Consider the following 23,167-nt stretch of genomic DNA (forward strand, 5'->3'; position numbering starts at 1 on the left):
GATGCTCAAATATTTTACGAGTAATTAGTGGTCCTTTGTGATACAAGCATCTCAAAACGTCTTTCCCCAATGAAATGAATAGAAATGTCATTAATTCGTTACAGTCTCTTGGAAAGAATAATTTTTGTCTTGTTTATTGACAATTAAAAAAAGAAATTGACAGTTAAATATAATTTAAATAACCAAACCCTTTTTGCCACAGTTTTTGCTTTAGTAAATGGATACGCTGCTGCGTCTTATGATGTAGTTCTTTGCAGAGGATACATGCCCGTTGATTCCTGTTAGATTATCTGTCGACATGTGTTGCGCCACCGTTTGTTCAGATTTTCCACGTTAAAATACCATTCGGTAGCCCGCCTATATTTCTATTCTTTACCATTAAGCTAAACAAAGTTTTTTGATGAAGCTGAAAGTATTGAGTGCCTCTGAATCAAAAGTAAAATGAGACTTGGAAATGAGGAAGTGCTGCTTCACATGAAAATGCGGCAGGGAAGTCATTTATCTTTGACCTGTGCAGCACTTTGTTTCTGTCTCACTTGCGGGGAGAACACAACGCTCGTGTCGGAATACAATCCTGGTTCAAACTTTCCTCTTGAAACTCCCGAGATGGACTTCGGGGAGGACCTGCGCTGCCCCCGGGCTCACGTAGCTGTGCTGAGGCTGCTGGACTCTGAGCTTCTCATGATGGAGGCCATGAAGAAGTGGATGTGCCAGAGGGCCAAGAGTAACAGGGAGTTTGCGGTTCAACTGCACCACATGGCCGTCATAGTGGACAAGCAGGAGCGGCCTCAGCCTACGGCGGGAATTGATCACGTCAGCCAGATTAACAAGGTCAGACCACACAAATGTCTCTTTTTATTAAGAACGAGCACTCTATCGCATATAAAAACATTCTTATAGCATAGTTAAAAATAAATAAATCACCGTGATGCTGCAAAATATAATGCCGGAAACAATACTACAATTTTTAATCTGTTTGAAAAGTACCTCAAGTCTATCAACCTTGTAATCCTCTTGATTCCCTGCCCTGTAGTCCTGGGGGAATCTTGTGTCTCAGACAGACCTTCTGAGCCAGATGATGAGGAGGTGTTCTGAAGAGCTTCTGAACGGACCCATCAGCAAACTGACGGTGCTCATTCGAGACAAACAGCAGATCCGCAAAACCTACGCCGAGCATTGGAGCGTCCTGAGGCAGGAGCTCAGCAAGGTGGATGACTCAAGTCAAACACATGTATCACACTCAGAATCTATTTTAAGTATTTTTAAAACACGCATATCCATCCAGGTGACATTAGTAGACGTTGGGAGTTAGTTGCCTATAGTTTTGCCTGCGCAAAACATTCAAAGTGATCGCAAATGAGTAGACATACCAGTTGTTATCAGATGGTCTGGGCATTTCCTCATATCGCTCACATTTCATTCCAAACAGCCACCGCCGTGTAATATTGTCCACTTCCTGTGTTATGTCACAGTCACGCTCGCTCTGTTCAAGTGCACGTTTTTATTTTTCAATCACCTTTTATTTGAATAAGGTGGTGCAACAATCCAGTAAACCACTGCTAGAATAGGGACCAAGTCCTGATACAAACATTGAAAATCTGTCAATACCATCTATCCGTCTTTCTTTAAAAAAAAGGTTTGTAATTGCATCCACAGGGCACAAGTTGGCGGCGAAGCATTTAAAACAAAGATGATCACAAAGCATGAACACCATGCATCTAGCATGTACGATCATTTTCCTATGTTACATATATGACTGTATTAAGTAGTTAAATTATTCAACACGACAAATACCTTCAAATGAGGCTCGTCAACTGGGTTCGCTAGCGTAAAACAATACCCCACTAGATAGCAGTAAAGTAATACTTTGGCTTGAGCAAAGGTTAAGTGTAGAAAATCTACTTTCGTACAGTGCCAATCTGGCTTTAAGTACATTTTTACACTTTTTATTCCCCCACTCACACTTTCTGTTCTCTTTTTTACACCAACCTAACGGCAATGCACTGAAGCGCACAGACAGAAAACCCGTCTTAAAAATTTGGTAAGAAACGTCCCAATCGAAATCCAATTTTGCATAGCTGGCGACTGGAGAGCGATGTAAATAGATGAACACTATTATTTTTACAATTTTGGCACTTCAATCATTTTTGTCTGGCTCACCCTCTAAAAAAATAGAAACACCACCCTTGACCTTTGGCAAGTAGGGACAAACAAACACAATAAACTAATAAAAACATGAAACAGACATACCTGAAGAGAAATATGAATTACCGTAATTTTCGGACTATAAGTCGCGTTTTTTTTTCATAGTTTGGGTGGGGGGGCGACTTATACTCAGGAGCGACTTATATACATATATATGTTTTTTTCACTTTTTTGGGCATTTTATGGCTGGTGCGACTTATACGCCGGTGCGACTTATAGTCCTAAAATTACGGTACTCACAATACTACGATACATACAAGAAAATTATTCTCATACATACAGCGGTCATTAAATTGTGCTTAATGCTGTTTTCTTGCTGTGTTTAAAAGATATTGTTTGGTGCTGCAGGTGACCCAAACAGAGCTGGAGAGGCTGAAGAGCAGCTACAGGCAGTCAGCAAGAGACGCTGCTCAGGCAAAGAGGAAGTTCCAGGATGCCATTAAAGGTCAACACTTCTACTTTGCCTTTACTTCTCCTAACATTCACAATGTCTCACATGTTGACATACAAACACTGAATGGTAGAAAATAAAAAAATAAAAAAAGAGAGGCTTCAAGATAAATATAGAATCGCTGGAATCAACGTGGGCTCTTATGTAATAATCTATTATTCACTCTTAGGACATCCGTTCAATATGGCTCCTGATTTATTGATTGATTGATTTATTCCTTGGACATCCGTTCAATGTGGACTCAGCTTTATTTATTTATTCCTTGGACGTTGAACGGAACGACAGACAGAGAGTGAGTCATCAGTGACAGATTGACAGATCTTCCATCAATATTGACGCTGCAAAATTGCGAGAATATCTCAGGTTTTATTCGAATCAGGCGTTATCGACTGACCAGGTGGTTCCGGGGACATCTCGAGTGATTTTAAAAAAACAAATTTCCGTCCATAGGCAAGCGATCTGGCGTATCACTCAATGAAACGATTGTCATCCGTTTCCAACATGGCGCCACGCATTAAACGGTAACTAGGGGGATTATTTTGACAAATGCAAGACAAGACACAAAAATGGGAACACCGCATATTTATCAAACAATCTTGCTCCCTTTCCTCATCAAGTCCTCAATGTGGGATCTCACGTTAATACAGAATGAGAAACGACAGAATAACAAATAGCAACAAATCAATGAATCCCAAGGCACCACCATATTTGTATGCTTTCAGATAAAGAGCGTGAAAAAGCAAAGGAGCGCTACGTCAAGGCCACGATGAAACTCCACCAAGTACACAATGAGTATGTGCTGTCAGTGCGTTCTGCTCAAGTCTACCAGCAGCAGCACCACATTCACATCCAGCCGGCCCTGCTGAACGCATTGCAAGCTTTGCAGGAGGAGATGGTGCTCAGCATGTAAGATAGTTCTTATTCTCTCCTGCCTTGCTTGCAACAAATTTACAGTCTGGAGAGGAACTGACTATACTTTCACTTTCATAAACCACAACAGGCGGTCGGAAGGGACTGATCGCATGGCACAGCCAATCACTATTCAAGATTTGAGAAGGCTGCCATTTTCAGTTTTCCATTTCTTTTCATGCTATTTCTGAGTTGCAGAATTATCTCACTTGTACAAATCTTTGTTCTTCTGTGTGAGAGTTTTTTATTTTTTGTAAGAAGGTTTTTGTTCAAAAGAAATATTTTCGGATGTGTGGTAAGGGTTTTTGGATGCATTTATGCGGAGGGAGATAAGTGTGAGGTTGGTTTAGTTTGTGAGAGGTTTGTATGATGAGATTTTTGCGAGGCATTTTGTGAGTATGAGAGGATTTCTAACGTGTGTGAGAGTTTAGTGTATGTGCAAGGTATTTTATGTGTGTGAGATGTTTTTGAGTTTATGTGTGAAGTGTTGGGAGGTTGTGGCATGCATCAAAATCCATGTTTTTTGGCAGAAAGGAGATCCTGCAGGAATATTTTGACATTTCCTCCATGCTTCATGGAGAAGTGGTGCACATCCACCGGGAGATGTCCACCGCTATTACATCTATCGATCCTCTCACGGAGTACGAGAGCTTCATCCAAAAGAACAGGTACTGCCTGGGGATTCTTTTTTCAATTGCGCTCCCAACCACCTGTCATTCAGAGGTCGGTCGAGCGGGCGCATAAACAAGGCCGACAACAACGATAATCATGTGAACCTGTTTGTTATTTTACAGGTCAGATGAGGAGGTTCTTTCATGTGCGGAATTCGACTGCAGTCTTTTAGAGACCGCAGAGAACTTGGATCCTCTCCAAGTCCAGTTGAATGACTTGACACTGGAGACCATCCAGCACAAGTAAATACTCACATATGCACAAGATGGAACCTCACTATTTAAAGTGTAAATGGCAATGTCTGACAATCCCATCAAAATGGATTTCGCTGTGAATGTACATATTTTTTCTCTCCACAGGAAGAACGCAGTGGAGGAGGAGCTGCTGGACCTGAGCTGCTCGCTGAGCTCCCAGCAGGTTTCAGTCGAACAGCTAGAGCTGGAGTTGGAGGAGGAGAGAGGAGTGGTCAAGAAGGGCCAGAGGTGAGAGGACTGCAGTGAATTCTTGCATCTTTTGCTAGCCGTAAAGACAAATACATGCGCATTGTGCCAATGAGCTCAGTGATTTCTGGAACATAATGAAGTACAGTAGTGCCTTACACTGGCTCCCAGAACAGACCTGTGTTTATGGAAAAAAAAAAAGAAACAGGCACTGTGTTTGTCAGCCACATAGAAGCATGTGGTGGGCCGCAACGGAGTTCTGGGCCTTGAGTTTGACACCTGTGCTCTTCAACCTACTTTGAACAAAGCCAGCCTTATCATGAACTTGCTCTATTCTGCCTGACTCTCATATAATAAGTCAAGATCCTTGAGTTCCATATGAAATTTATTGTGGGGGAATGTTGAGCTGGCGAGGCTGCAGTTAGAGCGTAAGCAGCTTTTATTGATCCCACTTGTCAATAGAATATATTGACATCTGCAGAGTCTTACGCTATTGTGTGGTTCATTCATTTCCAATTGACGATGAATTTCCTCTGAGAAAGTTTATGTTTGTAGGAGGTGGACACTTAAGGTGCTTCGTGTAACGAAATTTTGTGGAGGAGGAACGCATAAGTGTGGCGTTTACGAAAACCAATTCCCGCAAATGGTCCTGGCTTTGTCTTCATGTAAAAAAACAAAAAAAAGATACACGTGTTGTGCAAGAGAATGTATTCCCTCATTCCACATTCCAGTTGACTGGTTGCTTGGCATCGTTGCCGCACGCCCTCACATTACTTCTATTTTCACTGCAGTTTTCCAGTTAGTCCAGTTTAGTCAGAAAAAATAATGTGCATTACTTTATAGAATGATGCAGTCATTACATCATTAGCTTGCTCCAAAATATAATTTTAAAAAACAAAAAATGGTATTGCTTCAATTCAATGGATGTGCTGCATTAAAAAAAAAAAAAAAATCACATACAGGGTGTACCAGATGAGCAAGAGACGATCTCTGGAGGAGTGTCGGCAGCAGGTAGCTCTGTCTCAAGGCAGGAGGGCCAAACTTGAGGTTCAGAGGTTGATTCTGAAGACCGCGTTGGAGGAGCTGGGTTCCCAAGAGCCGCCCCCTGCTCTGGAGCTGGACAACAACATGCTTCCTCCTTCATCCAATGTATGTTCTTCAGCAAATTTCTCGCTTAGACAATAAATGTCAGGATTTATCATTCAAATAGATTTGATTGAGCCACTTCCAGATGTTGATGTGCCTTATTAGTTTGATCTCTTTGATGGCAATAAATGCACTTGAAGGATGTAGTCACGCTCAAGTGAGTATAATGATGTTTGGTTATTTCACTTTGGATGTCTGTCACTCTTTAGTGCAGGGCAATTCATTTCGCAAAGGGGCCACCTGGGACTTTTGAAAAAAATAAATAATTCATAAATTGGGATTTCACTAACCTGCATGCTTTGCTCTTTGTTTGTTTTTCAGGACCACAACCAGTCAACATTCAAGCTTTTCGGAAATGAGATCATAAAGAGTTTGTTTCGAGCTAAAAATGACGTAGGTTAAACACATAACGACATAAACATTTCAAAACATTGACTTTATTGAGAGCAAGCTGGGGCAATGGTTAAGGCAAAAGTATTGAACAAAGAGTGGTAAAAGGTACTGAAATCATGTGTACAGTAAAATGACCTTGTTCTTTCCAAATCAACAAAAATATCTATCACCTCCCAAAAAACAATCTTTCCCAAAGATGAAAATGAACCTTAGGTATAAAAAGCATCTTTGACATTCAATAATCTCTTCCTGAAAAGATTAAACTGATCTTCAGCTACTTCCCATTTTCATTTTTCTTTTGGAATATGTATTAAATAAAATAGAGTGCCACCACCTAGAGTTTGACAGAGGAATTGTACCCACAATAACACAATTGGACGAAAACGTCCGCAAAATAGCAGGACTACAAACTCTGAATCCGCAATGTAAGGGGATCTAAGTAGTTGTCCATCCAATTAACAAAAAGTGCCAAGTAAGCACATTTACCAGATCATAAATATTTATAGATAGTAAATATTTGTCTCCATTTAATATGACCTCTCAGTTTGATTATTCTATTTCATGTTGACTGAGTGATCCTGATGAGGACTTTATGATAATATTGACCTAGCTGTACTGCATTTGAAGCAGAGATGATGACACTGAGGCAGCGAGAGCAAACCATTTTTTTCCATAATCGCCTTGTAGTGGTAGAAATGGGCCAAGGAATTATATGTAAGTGCATATGGTCAGAGCCTTATGAGCATGTTTCACACAGCAAAAAAAAATGTTTTTGTCACTTGGTAGAGGTAACACCACACAACCCAAAACGCAACCCTTGCCAAGGATCTTCATTGGTGTTCCTCAGAATCCCACCAGCTGTGTCCCCTTTGCTTTCTTCCTCCTCTGTGCTCCAGCTCCAGGAGGTGGATCGTCCTCTGGAGCAGCAGGACTGGTACCACGGAGCTATTCCCAGGCTGGAGGTTCAGCAACTACTGCAATGTAATGGAGAGTTCTTGGTGAGGAAGAGTCAAGAAAGGCAGGGTTATGTCCTCTCTGTCCACTGGGAGGGCTCCTGGAAGCATTTCCTCATTCAGAACATAAACGTAAGTCTAGCTGCCTTAAGCTGACGCCCTCGCAACATCTTTGGCAATTGCACTCCCAAGTATCTTTTGTCCGCTTTATCACCTCTGTGGCTGCTTTGGGATGTGATGAAGAATGAGTACCGCCTGGACGGGGAGAGCTTCTGCAGCATCCCGCATCTGATCCATCAGATGCTCTCCTCCCGACAGCATATCACCCGGAAGTGTGATATACAGCTGAGAAAACCTGTGCTCAAGGTACCGCATCACTTGCTCCATGTGATCACTCACTTAGCTCGTCCATTAGGACAAAATAGGACCCGCTAAACGGCTGTCTCACTTTTTCTCAATTTACAGGACAAATGGGTCCTGGAACATGATGGTGTTTTATTAGGGAACCTCATCGGACGGGTGGGTAAGATTGACTATATTGCCATGTTTACTTCCAAATGAAGATTTTAATTGGAAGAATTAGGGGAGATTTTTTTAATACTCATATATTCGATGCATGTAACTGCCTTCATTTTCTACCAATTATTCTGTTCAGCGTTTTGAGTGAGCTGAATTCCACATGATTTTTGGTGAGATGGGAAACACAACCTGAACTTGCCACTAAATTAAACAAAACAATTACACTCACACTTATGGATACAAGTTTAGAACTTTTTTTGAAATCGAGAGCTACTGTATGTCTAGGGTACTCATATTTGCAAAGGGCTGCCAGTTTTTGCCCAAACTACCTTTAATTATATCTTGTTAATTATTAACGATGCGTGAAGACAATGGTAATATTAAAGATATCTCACCATGATTAGCTGTAAGCAACACTTGATTTCTATCAAAATGATGACTTTGGTACACTACCTGCAAGTACCTTGAAGCGATATAATGAAAATCACAAATAGCAGTGGAATCATAGCTTTCATGCCTTGGATGCCAAATGATGTGTATTTTTCAATAATGTAACAATGTTAGCCAGTGCAGGATATAAAAGGGGCTACTGATGAAAAATACCCCTTTGGGTAATTCTGGCGCATCTACTGAAATGTTTATTGATGTACGCTGTCCTTGTCAAATAATCAAATCAAATAAAAACAAAAATATTACTATATCCCCTTTGAACACAGCAAGTCAGCTATTCAACGTTATAACACACATAAATTCAGATTCTGATTTGACTTCTTTAATTGTCAACACTGATCATAAATCTATGTTTTTGTTAAGCGTGTGTCTTAATTAAATCTACGTACATTCTAAGAAGTCAAAGCAGCTGTGGAGTTGGTGGCGGAATGCTCCGCTCATCTACGAGCACCGCGCTGATTAATTGCCTCATCAAATGCAACCGGCGTGGCACAAGTTTGTGTGTCACAAAATAAATCATACTCGTTACACTCGTTTAATGCAAGCCATTTAAATGGTGTCATGTTAGTGAACCTGAACCTCTTTACAAAACTTTACAAAATATTACCTCATCTCCGTGCCTGTTTATTCTTACCACTTTGCAAACGATTGCATAATGTTATGACAGTTGCTATTTCAAGTTGAACACATTAACGAATAATCAATCTTGCAATTAAATCAACTGTCTTCAAACTCAATTAAAAAAATAGTCGTAGCACAATCAAATTTGCAGGTCTTGGTAATTATGTGGATGATGATAGCGTTGTTGTTTTTTTTAATGGACTAAACAGGGTAACTTTGGTGAGGTGTACAGTGGGACTCTGCGCAGTGACAGCACCCCTGTGGCAGTAAAGACTTGCAAGGAGAACCTGGCACCAGAACACAAGAATAAATTCCTGATGGAGGCCAGGTTAGCAAAACTAGATGCTCACACGCACATCAGACTTCTTCAACCCCGCCCCCCCCAACACACACATTAACCTCGCATCATCCTGTTCCCATGTTATGCAGGATCCTAAAGCAGTACGACCATCCCAACATTGTGAAACTGATCGGCGTGTGCACTCAGAAACAGCCCATTTACATTATAATGGAGCTTGTCAAAGGTATGCAGCATGAATTATTTGGTGGGCTTGATTTGGTTGGAAATTGTGTAAAAAGTGTCTGAAAAGTACCATATAACTAAACTTTACATTTTGACATTATTACAATACGGCCAAAACCATAAAAATCATGACGATTTTGCAGGAGTAATATTAGTCTGCTTTGCTAGTTTGTTTCACCGTTCCTGTTTCGCCACTTTGTAATGTCTCTCAACGGAACTGATATCATTTTTCTGCACGAATTGACAAGGTGGAGATTTCCTGTCCTTCTTGCGTCAGGATGGCCCAAGTCAACCCATTAAGATGCTCATCAGAATGACAGAAAATGTTGCAGCCGGCATGGAGTACCTGGAGAAAAGGAAATGCATTCACAGGTAATACATGTATTGTACGTATGGATGGGAGTTATTCATCACAACAGTAGAGAGAGTTCGGGAGCGTTAAGATGGATGCTACAGTTGGGTAATTCTGAAGTCTTGTCTGTGGTCCAATTAAATGAAGTTGCATGGCTTGAAATCCGCCACAAATCAAATGTGAAAAATTCTTACATGATGATGGTATGATGATTTAAAAAAAATATATATTTAAAAAAACAAATGTTGAACTAGCTCACGAGTGGAATGTTCTTTGCGTCCGCTCTACTGAATCCTTCCCTCATTTTGTGTTTGGCCATCATCTGGTGTGTAAACAACTGCTCACATCTGTCTTGTTTCTTTCCAGAGATCTGGCAGCCCGAAACTGTCTGGTGACGGAGCAGCACGTCGTCAAGATCAGTGATTTTGGAATGTCGCGGCAGCGGGACGACGGCATCTACTCAGCGGAGGGCGGCCTCAGACAGATTCCAATCAAATGGACGGCTCCCGAAGCACTGAACTACGGTATTGTACACAATAAGGATGGATTTTCTATGGCAAGCTGTTTGAACATTTATTCAATAACCCCCATAACCAGCCTAAGGTCCACGTTCTACTATTTGTCCTCATTAGTAAGATAATCCACCATCTTACGAGTATTTCTTTTTCCACTACGCCTCCTTCCACTGCACTGCTGTATGACATTTCTGGACACCTACAACTAGTGGAACTAGTAAGACAGTTTTTGAACTCGTCCTAAACACAGGGGGGAGTACATTAAATTAGCGTGGAAAAAACAAAACAGTTTGCCGTACAAGACTTGAGGTATCGATATGATCTTATCTCAAATCGGAGGCAACCTATACTAATGGGGCCAGCGGTAGGGATCTGGAGGCACTTCATCACCTCAAGGCATGTCGTCAACGCTAGCTTACACAGCCACTTTTCCAATCTTCCCCTAGACAAAAATACACAATGGACCTGTGTGTGTATCTGAGCATAAATGAGCCTTTCCTAGTATTTTTCAGTGAATGCTAAAATGAATGCTCCATAGGGAGGACTTGTTTCCTGCACTTATCTTGGTAATACTTCACAGCTGAAAGAAGACCCTATGGGGGCTGGTATTTGCAAATGACCTAGGAACTTGTCTTTCTTTGGGGCCAGGTCTCTCCTGCTGGATAAGTGATTTTGGTTGTGATTCTCTGAGTATCGGATGACTTCATGCTAGTTAAAAGTTTGTTTGTAGTGGACTACAATATGATCATAGTTGAGTCAAAGTCGATTTTGTTATTCATCACAGCTCACTATTGCCTTTTCTCTCTTTCTCAATCAGTCTGTCTTCTTGAATGACAAACTGAGGAGCTGGCACTAGAGAATTTGGAGAATTTTAGGTTGAAAACCAATTACTCGGTTGATTTGATAATCGATTCGTTGTTAATTAGTTGTTGATTACTTTTGACAGCTCTATAATAGCAGCCCTACCCATCCAGAACGCGAGCCAAACTTTTTCTGTCGAATGGTCGGTTGGAAGATGAGATGCCAAAGATGCGTGATTATCATGATTATTAAACGGATGAGTGCCAATGAGCCTTTACCTGTTTACATTGTGTATTTCGGAGTATATTTCCTTTGCATCTCCAGTGACCCAGCCGTGACCTACCTTGATGATTTATGGTTGACAGGTGAATCATACGTATAGTGTGACCGCTAACCGCAAACAGTCATGTGACAATACACGTGGCAATCTTGGAAAATACTTAACAGACAAGTCATTATTGCAACAATCAAATGTTAAAATGGAAGGTCGGGTCTGTTTTGATTCCCTACTTTTTCCGCATTTAAATTATAATTCAGATTAATATCCTAATCAGCCATAGCAGACCACTTTTAAATTATAATTCAGATTAATATCCTAATCAGCCATAGCAGACTCTGCTATTGTTTGACTGAGAAACTTACCTTTACCAACACTGCCCCCTACTGCTTATTTGCAGGTCGTTATACCACAGAGAGTGACGTGTGGAGCTTTGGTGTGCTGCTGTGGGAGGTCTTCTCCATGGGAACGATCCCTTACACCAGCATGAGCAACCAACAGGTCAGAGTTGAAGTGGAGAAAGGTAAAGAAAGACACAGTAGTCAATCCCTGAAAATGACCTTCACTGCCTTTAAAAAAAAAAAAACGGAAAAGGTTCTGCACGACATTGTTCCAATTTTGTGTCAAATGTATTTCAGGCTACCGTATGCCGGCTCCACATGATTGCCCGCTGGAAGTGTCCAATCTTATGAATTGCTGCTGGCAGCATGAGCCCCAAAATAGACCATCTTTTCAAAAACTAAGGGCAGATCTAATTGACATCTGGAAGAATAAGGCATAAAACAAATTGAGTCTTTGCCTGTTGTGTGTCTCAGTAAAAACAAACAAATGGCAGCAGCCCCAAAACCATACCTTGAAATAATACTCAAACAAAATTAAATCGTTTTTTTTTTTTAAATGACATTAAGATTTTTATACACGTGCAATGTAGAACCATTGATGAGCTGATGAGTTTTTTTCTTGATATCAGGCAGAAATGAGTAGTTTCCTCAAAAAAGAAAATACTAAAACAGAACCAGTGAACAGTTGCTTCACAATTTATTGCAAACAGTGTTGCCACAGTTAACTTGAAATAGCAACTTAGTTACTTTACTGATTACTTTTTTTATAAAAGTAACTTCGGACTTGTCTTTAAAAATGGCCAAGTTAGATTACAAGTTACTTTGTTACGTTTAGCAGACGTGACAATTCCGCCCAACATAAAAGTGGCAATTGTATTGAGTGGTTGTTGTTTTAAGGATGTTTTTATTTAAAAATAAAATCAAAACAATCTTGACTATTCAATAATTATTATATTTAAAAAAGAGTCATATATATTTAGACATACATGGTAAAACCTATCATTTATAATTGTGTCTTAAATAAATGGACTTTACCCTGATGCATTGTCGAGGTGCAGCAAGGGCAAACCAGAAGATTTGAATTCTTGATGTTTTCTGTTGGAGTGAATAAATCCTGAAAAGCAGTACATTGAAACATCCCCATGTGTTTGCGATTCCATATTCACACCGCAAAACAATGTTTTAATATGCACTTGCTGTGCCAAGTAATTAATGACTTATGGGTATGCGTCAGCTAACTTCAAGAGGCTGCATACTTTTGAGTGCCAATGAGTCCTTCCCTCGTAAAGTCAAACTTGAGAAAATGCCATTTGACATGTTTTTGGAGACTAACAGCACAGCACCCTTCACCACCTTGCTGAGAAAATTATGCCACGGACTCTGCTGTGTGACACCACCTCCACCCATGGCATGTTATGAAGGAACATTGTTTGCTTCTGAAAAAACATGAAAGTTCTGCTCTATGTCCACCTGGTTTGGTGCCATAGAGAATGAAGAGATTTAAATTGTTACGGCAAATTTAATCCCAAATGGAATGAAAACATTTCGTTTTTCATCCGAGTTGCTGTATGAAAAAGACTTTCTCTTATCAACTTCAACCTATATAAACACCAGCGTAACTAAAATCACATTCGGCTTGTCACTCTGTAAAGGTATTGACAAAAATAAATAAATAGCATGAAAATAAGCGTCACCCAATTTTGACCATAACATTTCATTTTTATTCAAACAAAACCTCAGTCAACATAAATACTAATTAAAATGACAAACTCAACATCACAGAAATCTAATTGTAGGCTACGTGTACCAGTATTTTTAGTTTTTTTTTGAGTTTCTGCCAAACTGTTGCTTGTGTTCATTTCAAACATGAATGCTTGTTAATGTTAAAGCAAATAAATGAATAAATAAATAAATAAAGAGGAAGAAGAAGAACTGCGATTCAAGCATGACAAACCGGCTAGGCGGCAACAACTTCTTCATGTAAATACTTATTGCAAAATAATTGGATGCGTTGAGGTGGGTGTGACGCTTGTCAGTCGTCCATCACCATGGCTGTCAGACATTGTTTTTACTTTCCAGCTTACACTTAAGTGGTTCCACAATCCTTCTTGTAATTGACACCGGCTGCATCTGCTCGGCCGCTGAACTCAAGTGGTCTCATTTGTTGATTTTCTTCAACCTGGACTGTAAGCTTGGGCATGTAAGTCACCATTTGTCAGGATAAAAATGACAAAACAACAAATAGCATCATAATGTGCTGCAAAACAGATTTTTATAAGTTAACTCCACTTTATTATACATTGCATTTATGTTCATTGAAGTATTGGGAAATTTTGACTTAGTATTCAAATTTTAATCAAACCGGAATTTGACATTTGAGCAAATCCATACTGTCTATGAGGGTAGAGTAGAGAATAAACCGAAGGAAACAAAAGAACCGTCGTGACATCCATCCATAGTGGAAAGATGGTGATAAACATGTGTAAGCGTTTCCAAATGCACTTGATGAACGTGGGTTTGACCCTTGACCTGAGAAGTGCTGTTGGCTGCTATTGCTGGTAGCTGCTTTAAACTACCCTTAAGGGAACATTCTGTTCTTCTCCCTTCCAACCTCCTTGACTAAATTACAGGGCGTGAATGAATACCATGACCTGGCCTTTAAGATTAAGCATCATTAATTGCAAAGTATCAGTATGTATAATTTCCACCTTCCTTACAGATAAACAATAAATATTTTACTCATCATTAAATGAGAGGGGGTGGGAAAGCACAGCACTATGCTGTTTTGATTGGTGTATTTTGTCATGTCCTGCCATTAGTTAGCAGGATTATACAAAATGTACAATAAACCACCACTAAATCTTGGTTCAGTGTTTTCAGCCCAGGTGGAGTGCAGATTCTTTCCCCCCACAAATTTTTTTTTTTTTAAATAGTCATATACACGTCTAAATATATATGTATACATAAACATTCATATATAAGATATGACAAAATCCATGTATCGCAATGGCATTTTCCTAATTGTTTAGCCGAGAGAAAGAATAACAATAGAGGCGAGAGAGTCACCTGGATTTGGTCCTGACAAACATGAGGCTGTGTCCATTCGTGTGTGTACGCGTGTTTTTGTGCGAGTGCTAGACCATGTGACACCACAAAGCTCTCCTATTCTGATCCATACTAAGGTTATCTTCACGTCACATCATCCTCGCTGAGCTCAGAGACATCTGCCTGTCGTTCTCGTATCTCTCTGGCATCTGCCAGCAATGTTCCTTTTCAAATTTCAGTTTGCTTAGTCACTCTTGTCGGGACGCCTATAATAACTGAAGTGCCTCAGTGCCTTCATTCTAATCAATAGGCCGCAGTCGTTTGATGAACTACGCTTTTAAGATCATTTCGACATCAGAACCGTCTGTCTAGTTTCCGGTGTCAGATTAGCTGTGAAATAATGCCAACTCGCTTGCGTTCATTTCCAGAGGGAATATTTAAGAACAAGCGCAAACGTTCTGTGACAATGCTGTATTTCAGAATTAACTTATCCCACTCTAATTTCAAAAATACTTTAAAGTCCCAGAGAGGTCTTTGAGGCCACATGTCTCAGGTGCATGAAGAAAGCTTCTCCCATTTTTGGAGACCGTCGAAATTCCACTGAGACATTCCATGTGACACTTTGGTAGCGACGCGACTGAGCCCCCATGATGATGGTTATCGTCATAAATCATGACAACACCCGACACTCAAATGCAGTAGCAAAGGAACGGACATGCTTTGTTTTCGTAATTGCTGAATTTCACTGGGGTGTGTCTTGCACGCTGATTGATAGGCGCAGCTAATATCTCTAGAGGCATCGTTCCCCAGCCCATGCAAAAGCCATGTGATGGAGGAGAAGTGTGGAATGTACAACTTAAGATAACATCTGAAACCTCCATACAGCCCCACTGTCACATGTGCAAAGACACCAAGCCAGGTGAAATATTTGAAGGTGACTTCGTATCATTAGCGTGAATAGTTTTCATACCTGCTGAGGCCCTCCCTTTTTCAAAAAGTTCTTATTGTTGTCTGTTATGGATTCTAAAGGTTGTTGTTTACTGTGATGGGAATGTCCACCAATCTGAGTCGCACTTACGTATTTCGCATCTGATTTCCAAAGTTTAATCTTGTCGCCGTCTCTCTTGGGAGCATGTATTGATGTAGCGTCTTGATTTTAGTACATCGATATCATGAAAACAATAAGCCTTTGAATTTAGTACAATGGGGTGGGTGTCTTGTTGATTTTTTTTTTCAGTGCAGCCTTTCATGTTTCTCAAAAAAAGTGCAAACCAAGATAATATCTGAAGTAGAGACTGAATAATGCTCAAGCTCCATCAAATAGTGCTTGGATGACTTTGTTCTCGAGGTACTCGAGGGCCTCAACTTGAACCCATTCAAACTTAGGTGTTTGTATGTATAATCCACTCTCCTGCGTTCCTGCATTGGAGGCTCATTCCTCTTGTTGTTTTAAGCAACGTTGAGTCATTGGACAAACCAAGTCTGCTACTCGTGGTATTCTCTTATTGCGCTAACCTCTCAGCATGTGATACAATGCAGACATGTAAGGAATTGCGACTTATTGACACTTGTTGGAAAAGGACAAAAAGATTTGCCTGACTTGATGGATTTACGGCCAGCAGAGGCGGATCTATGTGGTGGAGAGGAACAGCGGTGGGCCACCCCTCGACACTTTCTACAGATTCTCTGAAACTAGTATTCTGGATGATAGATGATGAAATCCCTAAATTACTTGCAGTTGTATATTGGAGAAATGTTGGACAGTTGATGTATAAGAACCTTGAACCTTGACCCATCCTGGCTTGTGAACAACTGGTCCTTTTGGAGATAGGAAAGTGGTTTCATCTGCCTCGCCACTTTACCATGTGTGCATTTCTAATAGAAATTGTAATAATGTCGAAACAAGTGTTCAAAGTCACCTGATCTGAAGGTTTAATCTTCTCAGAAACACGCCTTATGTAATGAATTGACAAATGAACGCACGAAGGAAACAGATATGATCTGGAATCTGGAAAGTCACAAACAAAACCAGGTTCTCCGGCATGTGACGAGTGCTTGATGTGTAATCTCGACATCGTGATGTTGCCCAACAGCCCCTTTTTTTGGAATAGTAGTGAAGACGCAAACAGCCAGTAAACACGTGAATAGACTTTACAACACCTGAGGAAGTCATTATGTAAATTCCTTTCTATAAGAGGTGGATTAGATACCAGGCCGATCCAAAGAAAATGCTGAATGACCACGTGAAACTTTTAAATTATACATAGACAAAAACACCAGCGGCCTGTTTCATTTACTTCCAACTAACTTGATTGGGAATCAATAATTTCACATTTGTGGTGTGAAAACCGTTGGAGTGGAATTGGCATGAAATTGTGTTGACTTTATGCAATCGTTTCATTCACGTTGAAATAACACGAGGAAATCATGTTTCTATGCTTGAAAGCCATTCCACGTGATGTAAAACCTTCGAGGTTGTGACTTCAAAGCCAGGCTCTTTCCTACCTCTGGGGTGTTTGGATCTTCTCCATGTTACGGCTCTTGGTAAATAAATTCAATTCAATTTATTCAAGCCAAGAAAAGGAAACTGAACCCAACCCTAGTAATTTAGTCAAATGAACCATAATAGGCCACTTGGGAGTCACTCTGAAGAGTGTTGACGTAGCGGGTGCTCGGACCCAAGTCCGACGGTCACCGAGCAAGTGGAGCGAGATAGGTTGGCAGCGCGTGCATTAAATTACATTGACCAACCCAAGTATATTTAAAAAAAGACCCACAGAAATGCTTGATAAAAACCATTTGATCATGTGGAAAGTCTTTCCATAATCTATGTGATGTCACTGTTACTGTGTTATCCTTGCATACAGTAATAGATGCAAACTTTACGTATGAAGGTCCATAACTACGGTAAATGATTTACTCTTTTTTGTAATTCTGGCATTTATTTTATCCTTGCACTCGTATTATTCTTGCACTCATATGCGCTGCTGTGACAAGTGAATTTCCCCGCTGCGGGATGAATAAAGTTCTCTCATCGTCATAAGATAAATTGCCTGTACGTGGTGTTAATTTGCGCCAGTCCTGCTGAGCACCCTGTTCTTGTTAGGAATGTTGCTCCCAGGTGAGGTGTGCACCTGTCCATGTGTTTTCAAGAAGCAGGACACACCCCCTCCTCAGGTCTCTTTATAAATATACGGGCCACCATGCAGCTGCATCTCAGGCACCAGCTGAGCCAGCATCATCAGGTCGGGTCACCATGGGGAACTGCTGCGAGGCCATCGTCAATGTCCGAAAGAACACCAACGTGCGGGTCAGCCTACCCGCTGTCTGCTTCGTGTGGCAGATTGCGATGGTTATCCTCTTTGGAGTGTTCATCCGCTACGATGACGAGTCAGACGCTCACTGGGAGGAATTCAAAGCAGAAAATAATATCACCAGCGATATTGAGAATGACTTCTACTTCAGATATCCCAGTAAGTGTCTTTTTGAAAATATCATTGCAATGAAAATGGTTTGGACATTGTTTTGCACTGCATAATAATAGAAAAGAAGAGAGAGAAAAAAAGCCGGGTTGTCAAAGGAATTCCAAGTGTTTCACAATAGGGGACAAAATATTATAGATTCTTAAATTGAATTTCAACAAATGTGGGGAAATTTTCTAAAAAGTTTTTTTTTAATCATATTTTATAAATGAATAATTATCATTATTATTATTTGTTGGTGGAAACTAGGTAATTCAAATGATTCCATGTTTCTGCCAATGATAATAATAAGATACATTGAAAAGTAAAAAAATTCAACATGGACGACGTGTTTGCATTTGTAGGTTTCCAGGACGTCCACGTCATGATCTTTGTCGGATTCGGTTTCCTGATGACCTTCCTGAAGCGTTACAGCTTTGGTGGAGTGGGCTTCAACTTCCTGATTGCCGCCTTTGGCCTGCAGTGGGCTCTCCTCATGCAGGGCTGGTTCCATGCCCTGGACCCAAATACTGGAAAAATTACCATCGGAGTAGAGAGGTGAGAGGAATGCTTTTGACAAGGGAGAGCTTTGACTTGCTTTTCTTTGAACTCAAGCTTTTTTAACCCCACCATAATTATGTGCAATTGCTTCTGTCATGTGTCTCATTCTGGTCATAGTCCAAGAGGAATCTTGTAGTAATTTTGAAAACCACACCTTCAAGTTTGGCAACCACGATAATATGAGGTGACTTGTTGATTTTTTTTTTTCCTCTTCTCAATGTTTCTTCCAGTTTGATCAATGCCGACTTTTGCTGCGCCGGCTCTCTGATTGCCTACGGTGCCGTGCTGGGTAAAGTCAGTCCTGTCCAGACGCTGGTTTTCACCTTGTTTGGTGTCACGCTCTTTGCCGTAGAGGAGTACATCATCCTTGACCTCCTGCACGTAAGTCTTCAGGACAATTGAGTGTGACGCTTGAGGGCCTTTCGTGACATTCTTTTCAACGAACGATCATTTGAAGAGTTATAGTGCTGACGGGAATATTTTTAACAGTGCAGAGATGCTGGGGGCTCCATGGTGATTCACGCCTTCGGGGGATATTACGGTCTGGCCATCTCCTGGGTGCTGTACCGACCCAAACTTAAACTAAGCAAACAGCTGAATGGATCGGTGTACCACTCGGATCTGTTTGCCATGATCGGTACAAGTCATTTGCTCACGCGGACGACATTTCAAGGTGCCAGCCAGCGGCTGACGTTCGATATGTCCCGTCTCACAGGTACATTGTTCCTGTGGATGTTCTGGCCCAGTTTCAACTCGGCCATCACAGATCACGGCGCCGGTCAGCACAGAACTGCCATCAACACATACATCGCCCTGGCGTCATCCGTCCTCACCACCGTCGCCATATCGAGCGCGTCGCAAAAGAAAGGCAAACTAGACATGGTAAACTTCAGGAGTTGAAAAAAAACACGTGAGAAGGTCATGACTCATGGAACCTTCCATCTGATAGGTGCATATCCAGAACGCCACTTTGGCTGGCGGCGTTGCTATGGGAACCGCAGCTGAGTTCATGATCATGCCGTACGGAGCACTCATTGTGGGCTTCCTCACTGGCATCATCTCCACTTTCGGATACCTTTTCATCACGGTGGGTTTGCCGCCTCTCCTCCAAATTCAACATGACATGCTCCTTCCTTCTTTGGGGGAGTTTGCAGCTTTAAAACTGGAAGCCAGATCGGAATGTAGCTAATCACCCTCCCACATGTACACACACATACGCGGCATGCACGCTATTCTCAAACATGATATTAATAACGGCATGCAATTTTGAAAATCTTTTTTGTGGTAGTGTTACTATAGCACTAAATTTATGGGTTAGAAGTTGGATATATGGGAATATACAATCAATTGAAAATAAAAACAAACTGATAAATGTACCTTTCAGACAGATTTTTATTTTGCGGGAATCTGCTTCCATAAAAAAGTTGATCGGTAATAAAAAAAGTTCAAACGTAGTAACAAAACATACTGTATCATCCTCAGCCCTTCTTTGAAAAATACCTGAAGCTGCAGGACACATGTGGTGTGCACAACCTGCATGCTCTTCCGGGCATGCTTGGTGGCTTTACTGGCGCAATTGTTGCCGCTGCAGCCACTGAAAGTGTCTACAGCGCACAGGGGTAGGCTACTTGCACACTCACACATCTGTCACTGACAAAAATAGCCGTGCGTGATGGAAGCTTTACGAGGCTAAAGGTGACTTTGCTTTTCTCCAGATTGATCGACACCTTTGACTTTGAAGACGAGTTTGCTGGCAGATCTGTGGGCACGCAAGGTGGCTTCCAGGCTGCTGGCACGTGTGTTGCTATTGCTTTTGGACTCGTAGGAGGAGCGCTTGTCGGTGAGTTGGACTCGATACAGTACATGAAGTAGTCTAATGCAGTGGTTTGAAAACTTTTTTACACCAAGAACCCTCCTGGAAAACAAAATCATCTCCGAGTACAGTACCACCATCATGACCAAAGTTAGATTACAGTAGTATAGTAGAAAAAAATATAGGTGGACGCAACATGCTGTAGGTCTTTGATGATTAGTTGTGACACTGCATTTTGTTTTTTCTAGGTCTCATCCTCAGGATCCCAATTTGGGGCGACCCTGCTGATGACAACTGCTTCGACGATGAAGTCTACTGGGAGGTGAGTGTGCTTCCCTACCGCTAGATGGCGCTCATGCTGCGTGAGCGACTCTGGTGCGACGCTGTGGTGGTGCTCGGAAAAATGCTGCTGATGTTGAGCTTGTTTGTGTGTTGGGGGCTCGCAGGTCCCCGAGGAGGACGAGGAGGGGAGCATCCCTCCGGTGCTGGAGTATAACAACCACATGATCGAAAAGCACCAAGACCTGTAAAGTCACTCCTCTAAATTTTGAGCTGCCTTCGTCAAAGGAAGTTTGATTATATGTGTCTTCCTTTTTTTGCTGTTGCAGATCTGAATCCAACTTCTCTGTGGAGCAGAGCTAGACACACAGTGGTTGATCCCAAAGGACTTGACAGCACAATAAACAAATTGGAAAGATAGACACAATTGGTTCAGACGAAGGAACATCCGTCAGAGTTTCGAAAGCGTAACATCTGTAATGAATTACTTATGACCGTGAGAAGAATTCTGAAATCCTCGTGTGTGAGTGTGTCAATCAGAATGTATTCGTTCAAAATATTATGATATATGCATTTGTAAATTGTAGCGTTTGTTCAGAAAATTGAAGATGTTTGTAAGAAGTGTAGAGTTAAATTGTTCCTAACAGTCAAATTGTCCCATCTACTTGTTATGGTGGCTCAAGTTTTCGTGATTATGTATGACAGTGTGTGCTCAATTATTGTACAAATAGTGTTGTATTATTCTTCTGTTTCAAATTCTTGAATCACTTGAAATTTCAAATTAAAGATGTCACATTATTATTTTTTTTTTTTTTTATTGCTCATACAAAAAATGTGGTCGAAGTTGAGGCATTCCTTAAATTCGACTTAATTATAGAATTACTGCAAGCCCTACAAGTGCTATTTTCCTCGTTAAAAAACATCTTCTGGAGGTCACTGCTTGCGGTCTCCGCTGCTGCCTTGATTGCGATGGTAACAAGGGTCAGTTGGTGGGGTCATTTCCTGACCATTGGAGTGTGACTTAATGAACTCAATGCACAGGGAGGACATATGCTGCGTGTCACAGTGAATGTCCTGATGGGGTCAAAGCCATTAACTATCCTTGTTGTATAAGGTCAAAGCGCTTGAAAATTGTATTGACCCACATTTATTTACTTTTTCTTCCAGGTCCAAAATAGGCAAAATGAGACAGAATAATAAATTCCACCATTAATCCACAACATAAGTAATTCAATATTTTGTTATGTATTGTGGCAGAATGTTTTAAATGTTTTGTCGTGTGCTGAATGATGATCCAAACCAACCATCCATTAGACACCTTCAATACGACAAGTGTACCTAATCGATTTGAGCCTTTTCATCTTCTTAATCATCTTCTTTACTTGCAGCAATAAGTATTGAAATTAGATTGTACCAGGCAGGAAGTGAGAGTTGTTTCTCTTCAGTTTTTTTTTTTGCCGAGAGAGGACCTTTTGAGAATCATTTCAGCCTGCCGAGAGTGTTTGTGAAACCACTTGGTCCGCTATTGTCCTCCTGGGACTGGCCTCCTCTGAAAGACCCTGTAATCAGATTAAAGGCTGCTGGGGAAAGGAGGAGGGACGACGAGGAATAGCCGAGATGCCGTGGAAGGAAGTCCTCTGACCGGTACCTGCTATAGAAGTGTAGGAGAGGGCTAAATAACACAGCAGGGGGGAGGAGGCGAGATCGAGCCAGGCTGGAGGGACAAATTGGCCTGTTGTTACAAGGGGATAATGGAACAATGAAGGAGGGGAGTATAAGCTGTGCGTATAGACTTGGAGAGAATAGGTGCAATGGCGAAAGGAGGAGAGTGCGCAACTCCAAAGGCTGTGGCTTCAGCCAACCCTGCCCCAGCAATTATATCACCTTTGTGAGCTGATTGGAGCACTCTGTGATGTCCATCTGGGCCCCACCTGTATTTTATATACCAGTAAAGAACACGCTGAGAGTGGAAGCCCACAAAAAGGGATAGGGGGGGGAGTCTGTTCAAATGTCATCTTTTCTACCCTGCACAATTCAGTTGAGTTTTTGGGAGATGGGAAGGAAACGAATCGCAGAAAGGATGTGGTGTCCCAAGTGTGCAAGTGGTTGAAACTGAATGATACATCCCAGTTATGAGAGGGTGTACAATTACGCAACCACCGCAAAAAATGTTGAGCAGGGATATGTTGACTTTATTCTTTTAAATTCACTCTCAGTGAAATTCTTCAAACTTTCTTAATTGTAAGTCTAATGTTGTTGGTTATGGCACACAATTTCTTCTGAGTGCCACTATAGACGTGGATGGATGGATGGATGGATGGATGGATGGATGGATGGATGGATGGATGGATGGATGGATGGATGGATGGATGGGTGGATGGATGGGTGGATGGATGGATGGGTGGGTGGGTGGATGGATGGGTGGATGGATGGATGGGTC

At 41.2% G+C, this 23,167-nt stretch overlaps 2 protein-coding genes and 2 long non-coding RNA genes across 4 annotated transcripts; 2 read left to right on the plus strand and 2 right to left on the minus strand.

Annotated features, from left to right (window-relative positions):
* Nucleotides 1-118: 118 nt before the first annotated feature.
* Nucleotides 119-1,128, minus strand: LOC133153120 (uncharacterized). The gene is made up of 2 exons (XR_009714254.1): nucleotides 988-1,128; nucleotides 119-793 (listed from the first exon to the last, which is right to left on the minus strand). It is a non-coding gene; the product is annotated as an uncharacterized LOC133153120 (long non-coding RNA).
* fes (FES proto-oncogene, tyrosine kinase) lies at nucleotides 442-12,707 on the plus strand. Its single transcript, XM_061277181.1, has 18 exons — nucleotides 442-831; nucleotides 1,034-1,207; nucleotides 2,554-2,650; nucleotides 3,379-3,562; nucleotides 4,096-4,233; nucleotides 4,360-4,479; nucleotides 4,597-4,719; nucleotides 5,640-5,826; nucleotides 6,145-6,216; nucleotides 7,113-7,301; nucleotides 7,413-7,535; nucleotides 7,635-7,688; nucleotides 8,969-9,087; nucleotides 9,189-9,283; nucleotides 9,531-9,654; nucleotides 10,001-10,158; nucleotides 11,628-11,750; nucleotides 11,866-12,707. The coding sequence occupies exons 1-18, from the start codon at nucleotides 442-444 to the stop codon at nucleotides 12,006-12,008; spliced, it is 2,613 nt and encodes an 870-aa protein (XP_061133165.1). The 3' UTR covers nucleotides 12,009-12,707.
* Nucleotides 12,708-12,902: 195 nt separating this feature from the next.
* LOC133153121 (uncharacterized) lies at nucleotides 12,903-14,688 on the minus strand. The gene is made up of 2 exons (XR_009714255.1): nucleotides 14,635-14,688; nucleotides 12,903-13,759 (listed from the first exon to the last, which is right to left on the minus strand). It is a non-coding gene; the product is annotated as an uncharacterized LOC133153121 (long non-coding RNA).
* A 3,128-nt stretch (nucleotides 14,689-17,816) lies between these two features.
* rhcga (Rh family, C glycoprotein a) lies at nucleotides 17,817-21,528 on the plus strand. Its single transcript, XM_061277186.1, has 11 exons — nucleotides 17,817-18,086; nucleotides 18,440-18,632; nucleotides 18,866-19,016; nucleotides 19,125-19,272; nucleotides 19,351-19,517; nucleotides 19,585-19,722; nucleotides 20,118-20,254; nucleotides 20,351-20,475; nucleotides 20,697-20,770; nucleotides 20,895-20,974; nucleotides 21,057-21,528. The coding sequence occupies exons 1-11, from the start codon at nucleotides 17,870-17,872 to the stop codon at nucleotides 21,088-21,090; spliced, it is 1,464 nt and encodes a 487-aa protein (XP_061133170.1). The 5' UTR covers nucleotides 17,817-17,869; the 3' UTR covers nucleotides 21,091-21,528.
* The last annotated feature ends 1,639 nt before the right edge of the window (nucleotides 21,529-23,167 follow it).

This window comes from Syngnathus typhle, linkage group LG4 (assembly GCF_033458585.1).
Source record: "Syngnathus typhle isolate RoL2023-S1 ecotype Sweden linkage group LG4, RoL_Styp_1.0, whole genome shotgun sequence".
Lineage (NCBI taxonomy): Eukaryota > Metazoa > Chordata > Actinopteri > Syngnathiformes > Syngnathidae > Syngnathus > Syngnathus typhle.